We start from the raw sequence: 17030 nt of genomic DNA on the forward strand, positions 1-17030 counted from the left end.
CTGGGCAAGTCTGTCTCATCATACTGAGGACTGCTCTTTAAATTACCAATTACTAAGTTGTTCCTCCATGTTACACTCCACAGTTGGCTATAGTTTGGAGATCACACTCACCTTTCAAAGCTTCTTAGGTCTACTCCAGACAGATAAAAAGTAGCAAGGTCTGTTAATGACTAATGAAAACTGATGGTATTAGACTATTCCAGTGAAATACTGAGATAAACTAGACAAACACAAGAAAGATAGGCTACTTTCTAATATACTGTATGAGGTAAAGTGTTGGCCCGGCTCGATGCAGCAGAACTGGCCAGACATTCTCTGGACTGGACCAATTTCTTCTTCTGTAGTTCATGTAAACCAGAAAACACTTACCTTCAGTGCTGTGGAGAGAAGCATTATCTGTGTACACACACAGGCCCAAAAGACCGAGTAAACAACAAGATTAAACGGGTATGTAGGTGTTCAAACATTTGTGAGAAATTGAGAACACTGGCATCCCTTTAATTGTCCCACTTTCTCTACATTGATTGCCAATAATTTTTATCCTCATGGTAGAACACATTCTTTTAAATTGATAGTTATAAAAATAAGGTTTGGATTTTGAGAGAATCATATATAAATATATTTACATCAAATATCTCTCTAGATAAAAGTTGGAATCCACAATTTTTACATCAAATACCTTTGGATATGGTCAATGGGATTTGAACCAGCATGGAGGGTACAAAATATTCACCTTTAAAAGTAAAACAGGCTCCAATAAGACAAAGGAAAAATAACTCAAAAAGGGATTTTCCCACTATAAACAGTAAATTGAGGCACCGTGGACAAACCAGCTTAAGTCCCGTTTGCTGTCTCAGCAAAATCAGTGTTAGTGACTATGTCCATAGTCCATTATTTTGGAACAAATGAAACAAACGGCAATATGGCACCCCTGATAAAACACTGTTGTTGCAAACCTTCACAGTATTTTTACATTTTTATTTACTGAAATTTTTAAAAACCTGTCAGGACTGATGTTTCAAGATCAGATATAAATTTCAGGACAGCTAGGCCTAATAGTTTTACCAGTGAAGACTTTGATCTGAGACAGTAGAAAAAACAAAACAAAAACAACCAAAAAGAAACAAAAACATACATGTAACTCAGTGCACATTAGCTAAACCCATTATATTCAACATTACAATCTAAAAGCTTGTTCTCACAAAGTGTTTACAGTCATAGCCTAGTTCAACAAAAATGACAGACATGACCATGATGGGTGGTGGAGTAAAAGATGTGTTGCACTGCATATTATCACAACGCTGGTGCTGCAGTGCTTGAAGAAGCATTGGAACTGAATTTAGCTTTTGTGTTTGGGTGTTGAATTAACAAAAATGTATGAAGTAACGTTAGCTTGAAATCGTCATTTTAAGCGTTAACTACAATGCCTGCTTAAATGAAAATTAATTAAGCGTAATAACGAATGCAACTCACATTAAGAAAACAACAGACTTCAAAGACATTTTGGTTTGGCTATGTTGTGATAGCATTTCACTGCGAATACACATACAAACATCAGACACCATTTTGTGAACATTATGTCTGTTTTTTTCCCCCTGGTTTATCTGAAATTGCTTAAAAAGTTTCATGAACAGACCAACTGTCCAAAAGATTATATTGTTTATACAACCCATCCATCAATCAGAGCATTTTGCAAAACAGTGCATTTTTTTTCAATTCTCTTACCTGGTAAAAATGTGTCCATATGAGGTAAAAAAAAAAAAAAAAAAAAAGCAAAAATAAAGGAATAAAGCCATTGACGCAGACAGCTAAACGCATAACCAAGAGTAGAAAAATTCAATATGAAAAACATTTTAGCACTCCGAAATGTACATTTAATATAAATGAGCCAAACATGTAGAGGAATTCACCAAATGCAGAGTGTACCTCAGTAAACATTTTTTATTACAACACCATCTAGTTTTTAATCAAAAGCAGAGACATTTACAAACATACTAACCATGAAAAGAATAAATGAGAATGAGCAGGAGGTGGGGAGAAAACATCAAACATGTACCCTATAAAAACGGATCTCTAAACTGAATGTACACAGTACAGCGGGCAAAGAAAAGAAACAAAACAAAAAAAACAAATAGGCTGTAATGTTTGTGTTTTCTATTTGGGACGTTGGGGGTGGGGTGGGGTGGGGGTTGTGCGGGCCGTTTTATTGTTTCTTTGCAAAGCATCACACATACTCATCTTCATGTCAAATAAAACATCATAAAAATAAAAGAGCTGTTTGGAAAGTTTCTTTTCTTTCATCTTTAGTTACCATGAGTATAGGTGTTTGGATAACATAGCCTTACACATGTCTGGGTCTTCCATCCACTGCTCTTAGTCAGGCAGACAAGATGAACAGACAGAGAGAAGGATGGGTGGAGAAGGAGAGGAGAAGAGAGATGGAGGGGTGGAGGAAGAGGTGGTGGTTGTTGTCCTGTCCGGTCATGCAGGGTGGGGAGGAGGAGTTGGTGGTGGTGGTAGTGGTGGTGCACTGAAAGCGTTCCTCCTTTTCCTTCCATCCATCCTTGATCCGCGTGAGCTGAAAGGTGTCAAAACGAAGGGTGGAGTTTGGTTTCGAGGCAGCCGAACAGAGAACACCCCACCCCCATCCACCCACCAATAAACCCCTGTACTACACATACAAAGTGCACGCCAGGGCCGGGTTCAATTCACCATCACTCTGAGTCACAAAGATGTAGCTAGTCCAAAGTGAACTTTTTTTTTTTTTTTTTACTTTTACACATTTTATAGTGACAAGGGGTTGTTGATCAATATATGTTACGGACACAACCATCTCAAACTTATTCAACTTTGTTCATTGTTAGCATTTGTTCTTCTTCATTTCTCAGTTGACTGTGTATTGTCCCCAAACCCAGGCAAAGACAGAGAAACATGCAAACTGGAACAGGAAGAGGTGAAATCTATCTGCACGTACACAGCAAGACATCCAAAAACATTATCAAGGTTACTGAAAAATGTATTTTGAACTGTTCAATCATACTATAGTCAATGTATGAAACTTATCTTGGACACTGAAGTTGGACATTGTTACAGAGCTGTATATAGTGTTTACTCAATTATAAAATCAGGGATGCACATGAGGAAATGGTTTGTAGGTACAAATATAAAGGTAATGCGAGTTCAAAATATCTAATAGTGTGGTTTAACAAGGTCAATTGTGCATTGTGTACCATTGTTTTGTTAGCTTTGAACAGACTAGGAAATTTACTGGGAAAGGGGTCAGGTATTGGGCATTCACTGGAAATATTATCTATAGTGTCTATGTATCTGCACATTAATCTTTTAGCAATTAAATTTTCTCCTCCCCACTGACCTTTCACTGTTCAAACAAACATTTGCACCATTGTTTAAATGTTTACACCTTGAATTGTCTTTTTTTCCCCCCCTATGGTATTTATGTCTTGCAAACTACTCAAAATGGATTCAGATAGTTCAAGAACAGTGAATAGTTTTCAACCCCATGAAAATGCTAGGAACAAGAGGACCTAAAAACTTTTCACTCCACCCAAATCCTTCTCCATTTATTAGCTTAGCAAAATGACAATGTGCTCCCGATCTGTGTCAAATGCCATCATTTTAACAAACAGTGCATGGTATGTTTAGGATATTAATATAGGGGTAAAACACAGCAAAGGGACAGTAGATCAGAACATAAAACTACAAAAATGCACGCATCGGACTCAAGACAGCAGATAATGCTTCGTCACAACCCAGTCATGTGGTTGTCAAAGGTATCTCAGGACTTGACATGTAACAGACAGAAACTCATCTTATTGTCAATGTGATTTAGTATACCACACAAGATGGGCAATCTTTTCGAAGTTGAAAATGGCAGCTGCAAAATTTAATTAAACTACAATGATCAACTGAGCCAATTACATTCTTGCCCATTTTAAAGTCCCTCTTACCAGAAGTGTAAAAAAATTAAGGTGAAATGACAATTCTGATACAAAAAGTTGATTCAAATTTGTCAGATTTTCTACGACTTTAAAATCCAGTTTATGGGGCCCTGATGAAAACAGGATGCAACAATGCCAAATAGAACTGGTATCTAGTGAAATGGCCTCATTTACAGGAACCAGATCAAATCAGTACATGCTTCAAACATTCATATGCATATTTAAACTGGTTGAAGTTTTATCTGTAGAAAGGGGTTTTGTTTTACATGGTTTAGACAGACAGGTAAGCCGACAACAACAATATTTTACATCACAGTAGTCTACAGAGTGACTGCTCGACATGCCATCATTCAGAAGTTACTAGGACATCCAGTACAAATGGGAATGGGCTTGGCTGAACTTTTGCCAGTGGTCAAATTACATCTACCGGTACATATCTGACCAAAATGTTTGTCATATTACAAAATATGCCATATCATCACTGAACCTTTGTTCATTATAGAAAACATTCAAATGTGTGGCGGTATTTGAGCCAACAGCATACAACTGAAGCAGGTCATAGCCAAACCAGGGTCAAGCAGCAGTCATTTAACAATACATACTTACCATTTAAAGGAGCCATTTTTAAGTTTTGTTATTGCAGATTAGCCAGTGTTATGCCATATGCATTAATAGCAGTTTCCTTACCAGTCTTGCCAAGAGCTTCAGCAGTTTTAATAAGCCGTCAGAGCAGCGCTACTTAAGTATAAAGCAGATGGGAGACAGTCGGACCATCTTGTTGTTTTGCTGGGCTGGAGCTAGACAGTTAGCATGCTAACTTCAGCAGAGGAAACAAACTTTGATGTTGAACTTACATTAGTTTGCTCTAGACTGGTGAGTAAACAGCTGTTGAAGCTGGCTACGACACAACTGCAAAACTTAAAAAGCTTCTTTAAAATTTCAGGTTATACTCGAACATTGTGGCAGGTTTATGTCTGGGTATCACCTTTGTATCAATTATGAATTAGCACATCTCCAAGTTAAAGAAAATATTGAACCGATACTGCATACCACTACATAGCTACATATTTGTTGACCATAATAACCTTGTATCTGAACTTTTAAAACATTTCTTGTTCCCCAACTTTACGTTCAAAGTCTAAACCATAGTTTAGTTTCATTTTCATCCTAGTTGTTTATATGGGCATGGAGGTGAATCAGCTTTGAGCTGAAACTGTGTTTGACCCTGGTTTGACATGAGCAAATAACTATGCCTGTTTCTAAAAAAAAGGACATTTGAGCTGTGATCCACTGCACAAACACCTGCAATCATCCTGCATAGAGCATTTAAGTCATTTAAGCCTGGTACAAACACTGTGCGTTCCCCCATGGCATGTGAACAGATTAAACAGTGTTAAAGTATACCTGTGGACACAACAAATACCCATAGTACTATCAGGAATAAAAGCAACTGTTTCCTGAATAGCTGAGATACCAGACTGAATTCAAATGTGGATTTTGGACATGGTCATGTGGAAAATGGACATATTTGGACATTACATGAATACTGCCCACTTCCTTTTGATTTCAATTTTCATTATACTGCAAGATACATTTTTGTCAAAATATACTCAACAAATGCATTTTTGGCATCTACACATTACCAAATGTTCTTTAGCTTTGTACCCACTGGGGATCTCTTATCTCAAAGATATAACCAACATGTGCTAAGAGTAGACTGCAGTAGCTGCTATTGCTAAGCTTACATTGAAACTGCAGTGCTCAATTAAAACTCAAAAAAAGGTCTTTACGTCATATATTATAATGTGCTGTGAAAGTTAACAAGAAAAATATTTCTAATTCTTTTTTTTTTTTTTTTTTAGAAATTTCTATTAAGAGGTTCCCAGTGGACACAAGCATCACTTCCAGTCACACTTTGGATAGAAAAAGGACAAGTCAGTGAAACAGAGTTCAGATCAAATCAGCTAGCACTGACGACTTAAAGTAAGCACAACTCTACACTATAATCACATTACAGATTACTGCGAATCACTACTTTAAAAGTTGGCAAAACCCATACCAAAAGATCGTAGAGTTCAGCAACTCCACAAGCAAAACCACCCCAGGTAATATTTCTCAGAATAAGAGAAATGACCGACACACTTATGAAAAAGCTCAGAGGTGAATTAAAGCTCTTATGTAGAGAACATTTTTCATATATTTAATAAAATTAGGACATTATAGTGTCAGGGAGGGAATGTATTTCTGTCTGAAAGCTCATTTAATATTATGAGAAATATTATTTGGGGTGATGCACAACTATACAGAGATACTGAAGGTCTCATTGTCATCTATCAGCTCTGTTCTATAAGGACTGGGTTACACAACACCACAGACAGAGTCTTTCTCACTGACGGACAACAGAACTATAAAATAGTTGAATGTGATTCCCCAGCTATAGTATAGGAACTCGAATTTTGTCATTCAACTTGGAAATACGCAATGGAAGAAAACATCTTCCCACACAGTACACAATTATTTGTGAAACCCTAATACTGAGAATCCATACAAACACCAGCAAGTGTCAGACAATTTCCCCGAGAGAACATTTAGCTCAGATCATTTGACAGCAGCACATGTCAGTTCTTAACCTACATCTTATCCATAACTTGACTCAGCATCCAAAAAGCCATCCATAATACTATTAGCCAAATACTAAATAATACTTGCATAGTCTCTTCTCATAAGGACCTAGAATGATTTCCCATTGACAAATTAACACTGCAGGCCAAAAGGGATTTTACAATGTACGCACGAGAATAACATACAAAACAAAATACTCACTCATATGAATCTCTACAAATTTTAAGTAAATGTCAAATAACAATTAGTATATAATCAGGAATTTGCTGCATTGGAATTGTAATTTACTGTATCCTTTCAATATTTACAAATACAAGTTCTCACAGATGAAATTTTGTTTCTTTTCAATTTTTATCTAATAATCTAACAACTCATCTCCAAAGATGCAATGATGGCTTGTTGATGGGCACAATAAAGTGTTTGATTTGTCAAGTTACTATTCCATGTTTACAAGCAGTTTACTCTTGCAAATAATATATATAATTATCAACAGATCTGAAATGTTAACCAATTGTAATCATTAATGATTAGTTCAAATTCAAAGCCATCAATCAATCAGAACATCAAATTTCTACAAAAATCAGTGACATTATGTGTGTTAATGGCATCAACATGTGGACATCACATCTATGTCTAGTATGTTGACAAAACATGATATCAAATGGACATAGGCATGGGTATTTTTTTTTTCCATTTCACCTCAATATCTTAAATTGAGGTATAACTGTACTGTAAAGAAGTTGCCACAAAACATTCAATTTGACAAATGTAAAATGCCAGGAAATATTACTGTCATGCAAATATGACACAATCACACCGTCACAGTTCTGTGTCCAAAAACCATCAGATATCAACACTGATAAATCAATTTTAACGTTGCCTTCATTAAAAACATGACAATAGTAGTGATATGTAAACATTACAAAAAGCAGATTGGTCCACTATTTACAAATTGAACATTGTTACCCTTTTTCTTTCTTTTTTTTTTAAAGAATACAATCAAATCTGAACAGTAAATTGGGTCTAAATATTGTAAAATTGACTGGGGAATATGAACACCTGAAACTGGCCAATCCATTAACCATGAACACAAGCTCACTAGTAACAATAAAGCTCCTGAGCTCTCACAATATTCTTCAATCAAGAGTTAACTGTAGACTTGCATAAAAGGAAATGCCAAAATATTGTTGATAGTTTTGAACTTTTGATCCACAGGCCATATCTGCTGGTAAAAACCAAATTCCACTTTTAATGAGTGAATTGCGTTTTTGAATTTGCAGAGATGCTTTTATTTGTATGGCCTAACAAATATAGAGTACATAACAGCATCAAGTTCTTGTGTCTTGTACTTTATTTACATTATGTACAACCATTTAAAACCAGCCCCTGAGGCCTGTAGACCAAAAAAAGACAACTGATCCACAAAAATCAATTTTCAATCACTGTCAGTATATTTTCTCTTTTGGGATAGTGGTTAAAAACCACAGCACAGACAAACTCATACACCCGTTTGAGCAAAGTGAAAACAGTGTGTACTAAACAATTTTTTTATACACAGTAAGTCCACTTATTATGAAATTTGAATGAAATGACTTACCTTACACCTACCTGAACCGAGGGACAGTGCATTTAAAGTATTTTTTCTTTCTTACCTGGTTTCTATTTGTCCCCTTCCTCAAGATTTCACTTGAATCAGCACTTACGTCATTCAATGTTGTAAGATTTACTGTAGCTTATGATTTCATGAGTATTCTTCTTTCATAGTGTAGTTAACTTGTCTGTCTCAAGGTCCAAGATTAAAACAGTGAGGAAGAAGACAAGAACTTAAGATAGACGAAAAAATACCAAAGGTTTCACCCACCTCTCTTCCTGTCTAGCGGTGTCGGTATTCCCTCTCCCTCTCTCTTTCTCTGTCTCTGTCCCGGTCCCTCTCGCGGTGACGGTCCCGCTCCCGGCTGCGTTCTCGGTAGTAGTCCTCGTGCCTGTCGCGACTGCGGGACTTGTGGCGTCGGCTCTTTTCTCTGGAGCGACTGTGGTCACGTTCTCTGGAGCGCTCCCGCCTGGCAGAGACAAGTAGGCTGTGTACCAGGTTTTCAAATAATTAAATACAAAATCTTACATGGACAATTCCCATTTGGGAAAAAATTTACGTCATGGTGAAAGAAAACACAGGCACAAACATCAAAGGGAGGCAAATAGTCCATGTAGCTTCAAATCTCCTTTGTGTTTGATTCTAAATAGTCCTGTGATAATTTATTTATCAAGTTTATCTAACTTAATGGCATTGAAACAATGTCTCACCTGGAGGCAGAGCCGTAGCTTTTTGACTCGATGCCGTGAAGACAGTCCTGCAGGGAACTGATGAGGACCTTACAGCGGTCGTCTGCTGACACTTTGGACTGCTTAATCAGACTGATGGCAGTCACCAAAGTTTCTATAGCGCTGCCATAATCAGCTTAAAAGAGAAGACATAAGGTTGCATTAAACTTAATTCATTTGTACGTTTTTTTTTTATGATGTTGTTGACAACATGAACACTCATTATAGGCTCGACATTGTATGTGTATTACTCTGCATTACCTGCACTGGCGTCAGACACAGCCCTGGATATGGCACTGGAGGAGATGGCTCTGTTTCTGTTCATGATCTCCTCAAACTCGGCCTCGCTCAGCGGGGTCCGTGATGCCTCCATCTCCCTACAAAAACACAAAAAAAAGGTATGTGATGCTGATTTGGCCTTTTTTGTTAAAGCTCAGGCAACCATCTGTTCTTAACTCTAAATGCAACAAGTCCATAATTCTTGCATTTAATAATAAAAACCATCACTTTGCACCAATGTTACCAATAACATAATAGGAAGCCATCATTGTGTAAATTATGTAAATTTGTTCCACCCATTCTTACCGGCCTCCAGGACCGTAGTCTCCTCTCTCATATGGTGGTGGGCGTCCGTAGGGGTCGTTTGGTCCGGGAGGCCCTCGACTGTCGTTGGGTGGCATGTTGTTGTTGCCCGGTGGGGGGAAGAACGCGGGGTTGACATGGGGGGCTGGTGGCGGTCCACCCGGCGGGGGACCTGGCATGTGTGGGGGTGGAGCCAAAGCCATGGGCGGTCCGATGGGACCTGGTGGCCGAGGAGGGAAGGGTCCTGGAGGTGGTGGACCCTGCTGAGGAGGTGGGGGACCAGGCGGGGGTCCGTAGCCTGGGGGAGGGGGGCCTGGGGGTAGGGGTCCCATTGGTGGCTGGCCAAATTGACCAGGGAAGAGAACCGGGGGAGGAGGCCTGTCGCCACGATTTGGAGGGCCGGCGAGGGGAGGGGGGAGACCCTGTCCAGGGGGTGGAGGTCCTGGAGGGCCGGGGGGACCTGGTGGACCAGGAGGGGGACGTGGGGGACCCTGCATCCCACCTAAAAAAGAAGCACAAGGGACAAAACAGATGCTTATGAAACCAACTCTTCATCTTTCACTTACGTTACAGCAGATTAAGCCCTCCCCAGCTTTTAGAGTATGATGGGCAAACAGGTGTTCTGATAGGAAACAAACTTAGTACTTAGTAATGTAATTGGCAACATTAAAACAAAATTCATGTCAATTCAGCCGAATTATTGTTGATGCTCTGGTAAGTCTGTGTTTTATCCTGTTAATTCATATATAGATCACTTTGGGTGCTGATTGTTCAAAGCAGGGACAATGACACAGACAGATCAAAGAAGAGCAAGCCATGGCTACAGGGAACAACAACAGAAAAAAGGGCCACAAAATAATGCTGAAAAATCAAAAGGCAACAAAACAGATGGAGATACACTCATAGCAAACTGTTTCAAGCAGGCCTTTGTGTTTTTAACTGAGGTCTTGCGTTTAACGCCAACTTCTTTTTTCGACAGCACAACTTAGAGAAAGCATCCTGCGAGGCTACACACTGCAAAGTGTCAGGCTCTTGCATTTGACATTATTTTGACCATAAACACTACAATTAGCAAATAGATTCATCAGATGCAATGGGCTTAATGAGGGATTCACAACTTTGACACATTTTGTTTTAGACCTGGCACAGAACTGCATGAAAGATTTTTACAAAAACAATTTGAAAGGGGACTATTTACATCCTACAGATCAACTATACATCCTTACAGAAATATTAGGCAATAGTTACTTATATTGTCTAAAGGCTGTATTTGATGCGAACTGCCATGATTTAGATGTTTGTAAATTCAGCTGTTTTTGGGCAGTCAACCTCACAAAAGTGACAATAGCACGACTTCCACTCAATTTTATCTGTATAGCACAAAATCTCAACAGTAGTTATCTCAAGGCACTTTCTACCATTCAGCAGCTAAGGGTTAAGATAAGAAGGCGATCGATCATTATCAACCAGATCAATCGAGGTGTTTCACCTCTGCCACGCCAGCTCCCGTTCCTGCCCCCCGGCGGGAAGGGATTGAAATTCATATCCATCAGAGGGCCATCTTGGTGCCTAATCAGATCTGGTCTCATCCCCGAGCCTAATGGGGAAGAAAGCAAACCAATCACAACTCTTCCCTGCATCAACCTCTGCCTACCAACTGGAGGACTTTCACGGCCCAGCAGCATGGGGAACCAGCCACTAAGCGAAATAAGAGATGCGAAAAAAAGTGGGATGAAGGGCAAATGCGCAAAAAAAACAAAAAAGGGGGGAAAAAGAAAAAGCTGCAACCCCATTCTTTCCTATTGGAAGTGTAAGGCAGCCAATCCAAGATTTTTTAGAGGGTGAAAACTGGTAGCTTGCCAAGTGAAGCTTTGAGCAAACTGCTTGTCAAGGAATGGTGTTGGAAATTGTCAGTGAGCAGCAAATTACAGCCAAGGAGGGATTATTTGTTCAACTGGAAGTGAAGAGGGACAAAACAAGAGCAAACAAGATGTGGAGGGGGAACATGCAAAGACGTAGTCCTGCCAGGAGAGATTTGAAGGGATAGAGAGCCCTCACTAGAAACACACACTAGGACAGACCAGCCTTGGTTCCATGCGGGCGTGAGTAACAGCGAAGCCTGGACTGTGCTAACAGAGTAGCACTGAGAGACACAGAACAGTATTTTATTTATTTCATGTCCCTTGTAACACTAGGGTTTTATAATTATCTCTATATGTTGCAGCACTTTATTATTGTAGTATCAGCACATGAATAACAAAAGCCTGAAAACAAAAACATGTGATTCAAAATAATAGGGGAGGGCAGCTTTTAACAAATCAGGAGACCACTGACCCATAAACCTCCAAGCCAGCTCTGAGTCCCACTAAACCAATCCATACACATTAGATTACACATGCTGTAGTGAGCTAATGTGTTATGTCTTCCCAAAGCATCCAGCCATAAACCTGCCCCCACTTCCGAGACTGGAAAATAGATTTGTCTATGAATAGAAATAGAATTTGTGTTCGCTTTCCAGAACCAGGAAGAGATGCGCTGAGGAAACATACATCTCTTCTGCCAGGAACTCACCTTGTTCAGTACAGCGGGGGCGATCTAACATTCAACAAGGTCCTTTAAATTTTATTTTTTGAAGGCAGCAAGCATTTGACATTGAGCGTCAATGGCTGAACTGCTCATTCACACCTACATTCAGGCTATTTAAAATTCAAAACTACTTGATATTATCAGTTTAACATTAATTGTGCAATAAAAGAAACTGTCCTTACTGCACTTGATCATATTCCTGAGTCAGCACTTCTTAATTATAATCTTTCAACTGACAGGGACACTGTCCCCACCCTTTTGGCACAAACACCCGTTACCAAACTAACCAGGAAAGTGTGGCGGCGGTCCTCCAGGCCCAACGGGGCCAGGGAAACGGTCCCCTCCAGGGCCAGGGGGTCCGGGGAACCTTCCTCTGCCTCGACCCCCCATAGGGAAACCTCCACGGGGACCTGCACCAGGGGGACCAGCTTTACCTTCCCCAGACATCTGACCAGATTGTGTACCTGTGAAATAATGAGACTTTGCTCACTTTCCCCTTTAATGTGTAATGTATTTAAATTAAGAAATATATGTGCTTAGCGTGTACTAACAGACATGGAGCTGTGGGCACCTGGTCTAAAACTATGTGACTGAGTTAGCACCCGAAGGCCTGAATACTGGTGCAAGTGACTGTACATGAGGTCCATATATTTCACCTTCCTGCTGCAGCAGCGTAAGTGCACTTTCAGCAGACTGATATGTCACAGCATGTAGAACTTGCTTTTACATGACTAGTCTCAATGAGCAGTGTGACAAGTCTCTTACCTAACTCCTGCTGAGTGCATCCTAAACTATGCAGATGCCAAGTGTGTCCTACTTACTTTTGCGTGACTGCATCTCAAACTGGCTGAGGGACTGTTTGTTGCATGGCGTGACAATGGGATTCTGACCATGGAGTTCCCTCTTTGATAAGAGCTCCATTAACTTCCTGGATGAAGCCTCTGAGCCCACACACACCAGGGCAAACCTAGGACACACATGCAGAGGACATACACAATCACAACTGTGCAAAAAAATAAAAAAATCTGGCATTTCTTATTACTTTGACTTTTAGTGGAGGCCAAAATACTGTTGCCTTTATAGTGAACTATAAATGTAATTTCACGCATCAGATCTAAACGGACCCAGTGGCATTTCAGATTTAAAGTGCATTATTTACACAAAGATCATATGCATTTCCATCTGTTTCCACTAAAGCAGCATTCAAGACATGCGTGAAAATGGAAGATTCAACATACGGGTGTTGCAAGAGGCTATTGTTATAATGTGATTTAATACAATCGTGTGATACAAAGATATTTAAGACCTTACCCCTTTGACTGCCCATTTGCTCTGTTTTCAAAGAACTTGATCTCCAGCACATCTGTGATGCCTATTGACCGGATGGCTTCTGTCAGATCTTCATCTGTCGTCCACTGCAGAAGAGAAGACAACATCTTCCCATCACTCATGGTGACTTGATTCATACTTATGCAATGTCTAACAACTTGCAAATAAACTTTTAAAAGGTCTTTACAGTACAGAACATCCAACAATTTACATACACCACAATGCATATGTATGTGCTACCCACCCATGTGAGGTTTCCTATGTACAGGGCAATCCTTTTTCCTGTGTAGGTGTAAACCACGTTGGGTGGGGCACTCTTCCCTCCCTCTGTGCCACCTGGCGCAGGTAGCGTGTCCAGGTAGTCACGGTCTTCTGGAGCATCACCATTATTGGCTGATGGGGATATTACGTCATCGTAAAGGTCGATCTGCTCGTGAACTGGGTAGTCGGATTCCTGTAAAGGATTACAACAACAGTTTTATACAAGTGAAGATAACAAGGAAGCTTTGCAGAGAAAAAACAGCACATTCAATGTTTTTTACTTTATTTTTCAAAGAGTGTTTTTTAATCGTGACCCACTGGGCCACTCCGTCAGTCCAGGACAAGTGTTCAGTGGATTGCAGATAATACAAGCAAAAGTTATTTGTCACATGAGCAACATAATTACCTTAACTGCACACACAATGTTGTGGTATGTGCAGTTATAAATCATTAAAAATCTATTACAGCGAGTACCACTCTTGTGCAATGCATACAGTGGTATAAAAAGGTTTTCGGACACCCTTAAAATTTGACACAATTTACTGCACATGCGGATCAGATGCGGTCATCTCTTGCTAAAGAAAAAAAAATTAATGGAACCAATCAATTTTAAGTTTTTAATGACTTTTTAAAGATTTGTTTAGTATTTTGGCTGTGACTGTACTAAAAGAAATGGATTGGATCCATATAAGACATTTTGACTATTGGGTCATTTTGGTACCAGTGATCCACTAGTGAAAGCCGTGCTTTTTTATTAAAAGACACAATTTTTGTTGCCGTGCTTCATGTCTAGCCAGCACATTTGAAAGTTATTCAGAGACAAAAAATGGCTAAAACAAGGAACCTAACGCAGGAAACACGCCTGAAGATAGTAGATACAGATTCTTAGCCAGGAAGTGCAGATGCAGTCCTTCAGCGGTTGGACACACTCTGCAAAAAACACAGACGAACCAAGAGCTTGGAAGACAAACCAAGATCTGGGCGTCCAAGGGTTTCTTCAGGAAGAAATGATGCATCCTGATCCGCATGGGCAGGGAATTATGTAAAATTTTAAGGGTGTCCGAAAACTTTTTTCCACCACTGTAAGTGTCGACTAGGTCTGCGTGATTGTCTTCTCCACCTCACACTGAAAGTTAATAAGTGTTAAGCTGTGAACACACCTGACCTGTATGTACGTATGTGGAACGGGTTATAAGAGCAACTACTGTTGTTGCGAAAATGCATTCACAGCATTGCTGATTCTCTCTGCACATGGACATTGTCACATAGTCAGGTCATGTCAGGGTAAACTGGAGCCAAACAAACTGAGGAGCAGATTGTATTTACTTTTCTATCATAAGCTTACAGGCGCACCACTCCCTTTAAACATATGACAAACACACTCTTCGTGTTTTCCTATTATATTTCTGCATAACACGTATTTTAGCATTGAAGCGTTTTTGAGTTTATATTTAACCGTTTCACATAGCTGGAGCTAATCAGAGACCACCTGTGCTGCTACTTTGAAATCTCAATGGACGCGCAGTTGAATGCGTCTCCACAATACACACAATGGGGGGAAGATAAAGCGACTATGGAGCTGTGTGTTTTGGATGTTACTGTGGGGCATCGTTTAATCGAGATAACCTTGAAAACAAACAACACAATCTGCATCTAAGGTTAGACTGAAGCAGGCCACTTCCAGTTGTACACTAAAGGGGCGTGTGTGTCGAAAGAGGAAAACATCTACCGAGCTAACACATACATGCTAACCGAAGCTAGCAGCCAAGCTAACAACTTGTTCATCCATTCATCATTTGCGCGTCTCAGAAACAAACATTGTTTTCAATTTATACCCATTCAAATGCATTTAATCCAAATTCGTTCTAATATTAAAGCAAGTTGGAATAAACTAAAACACAAACGCCGATATGTTGTAAAAGGCGGAAAGTGGCTAATAGCCAGCAAGCTAACGCCACTGTGTTTGTTTCTGGGCGGCCATGCCGAGGCCTGATACTGTGAATGCTGAACAATGAAAGATGTTTAATTTTCATATGCAACCCGAAGAGAAACCATATATGCACATATCATAATACCTACCTCATGCAATACCCTGTGTGTTTAAATAGACAAGAACACCTCAAATGCAAACATTTCGAGACAGTAGCGTTAGCCGAGGCTGCAAAGCTTTGCAGCATGGAGAGAGCGGGGCCCGTGCGCGGAAAGCCTCGTTTAATGCAACAAAGCACGCCGTTCTTCGGTTATAATTACTAGGAGCTATAACACACATTTGTATAAAATAGCAAAGAAATGTCGAAATGTGCTAAATGTGGATTTAATACCTGGTTAAATTCCTCCTCTACGTCAGCGTAGATGTCGATGTGATCCACACCGTCCGCCATTTTCCACTGACCCGTCGCTCGCGCTCCGCCCGCCAGTACAGAGCAACAGCCAGTGAGCCGCAAACAATGAGTCAGACCCTGCTGGTCTACCGCCCTCACTACAAAACATAGTACACCTTTATCTCAAAAACCACAACATGATGTACTACTTTACTTATTAGTAAATGGACTAAATATGATTTTTTTTTCACCCCTTCATTTATGGGTCATAAAATATTTTAAATAAATGATAATTAATTAAAAAAGCATTTGTTGAAATGTACATTTTTGTATTCATGTTGGTTTTTTTTAAAACCATTCTTTAACTAATGTAAGACTGAAAGCCTTGAAAAGAATAATGAATATTAAATATTTTATCCACCTACAGTAGATTCAAGTGTAATATGGGCAGGTCCTGTCCTTAAAACGAAAAGCTTTTCTTCTAAATGTGTGACAAACATTGTAAAATAGTGTTACATTGCAAAAGTGAATTACATTTATTCCACATTTCAGTCCAGATTTATTTTTCCTGTATAAAGTATGGTCAGATTTTTATGAAAAAATACCACTTACACCACCTGACAGTGGGTTGCATCATGTCATTGACCCTTGATATCAAACACAGCAATACATTACACAGTTACAATCAAAGATGAAAAGAAGTAGAGAAATCTGTAAACAATGCAAAAGATAATATAGAAACAAATAGCTAAAAAAAAAATTAAAAAAAAGAATAAAGCAAAAACTAAATAAGATATTAGTGATTGTTACTGGAAATGTTTTGACTTCCTCCGTTAGGACAATTATATTTTGTTTTCGTTACTGCCAGGTGGAGCAGTGCAGATTTAAGATTGAAAACAGCTGGTGATAATTGGTGTTAATGAACGTTTTATTGCTGCATTACTTGTTTAGCTTTTGGATTGTTATTCAAGTGATAACATGTGACTCTCTTCAGCTCACTTTTAGTACAGTGTCTAGTAGAAAATGTATAGGCTATTATATCACAAATTAT

At 39.3% G+C, this 17030-nt stretch overlaps 1 protein-coding gene across 6 annotated transcripts; it reads right to left on the reverse strand.

The window, feature by feature from the left end:
• Positions 1–2144: 2144 nt before the first annotated feature.
• Positions 2145–16077, reverse strand: cpsf6 (cleavage and polyadenylation specific factor 6). 6 transcript variants are annotated; one of them, XM_083999843.1, is made up of 11 exons: positions 15980–16077; positions 13642–13851; positions 13380–13483; positions 12890–13035; positions 12356–12478; positions 10972–11079; positions 9486–9984; positions 9162–9277; positions 8883–9036; positions 8443–8659; positions 2145–2578 (listed from the first exon to the last, which is right to left on the reverse strand). In XM_083999843.1, the coding sequence occupies exons 1-10, from the start codon at positions 16037–16039 to the stop codon at positions 8455–8457; spliced, it is 1725 nt and encodes a 574-aa protein (XP_083855969.1). In that variant the 5' UTR covers positions 16040–16077; the 3' UTR covers positions 2145–2578; positions 8443–8454. The 6 variants fall into 6 exon arrangements, with proteins under 6 accessions (XP_083855969.1, XP_083855968.1, XP_083855967.1 ...); XM_083999842.1 differs by having other exon boundaries at positions 8443–8641; positions 12356–12532; XM_083999841.1 differs by having other exon boundaries at positions 12356–12532.
• Positions 16078–17030: the final 953 nt, after the last annotated feature.

This window comes from Trachurus trachurus (assembly GCF_905171665.1).
Source record: "Trachurus trachurus genome assembly, chromosome: 23".
Lineage (NCBI taxonomy): Eukaryota > Metazoa > Chordata > Actinopteri > Carangiformes > Carangidae > Trachurus > Trachurus trachurus.

Coding starts and splice junctions, on each gene's coding strand:
- cpsf6 (XM_083999841.1), bottom strand. CDS start 16,039: ATGGCGGACGGTGTGGATCACATCGACATCTACGCTGACGTAGAGGAG. Junction 9,037..9,161: donor TGTGTCTGACGCCAGTGCAG/GTAATGCAGAGT, acceptor TTCTCTTTTAAG/CTGATTATGGCAGCGCTATA. Junction 8,660..8,882: donor AGCTACGGCTCTGCCTCCAG/GTGAGACATTGT, acceptor CCTGGTACACAG/CCTACTTGTCTCTGCCAGGC.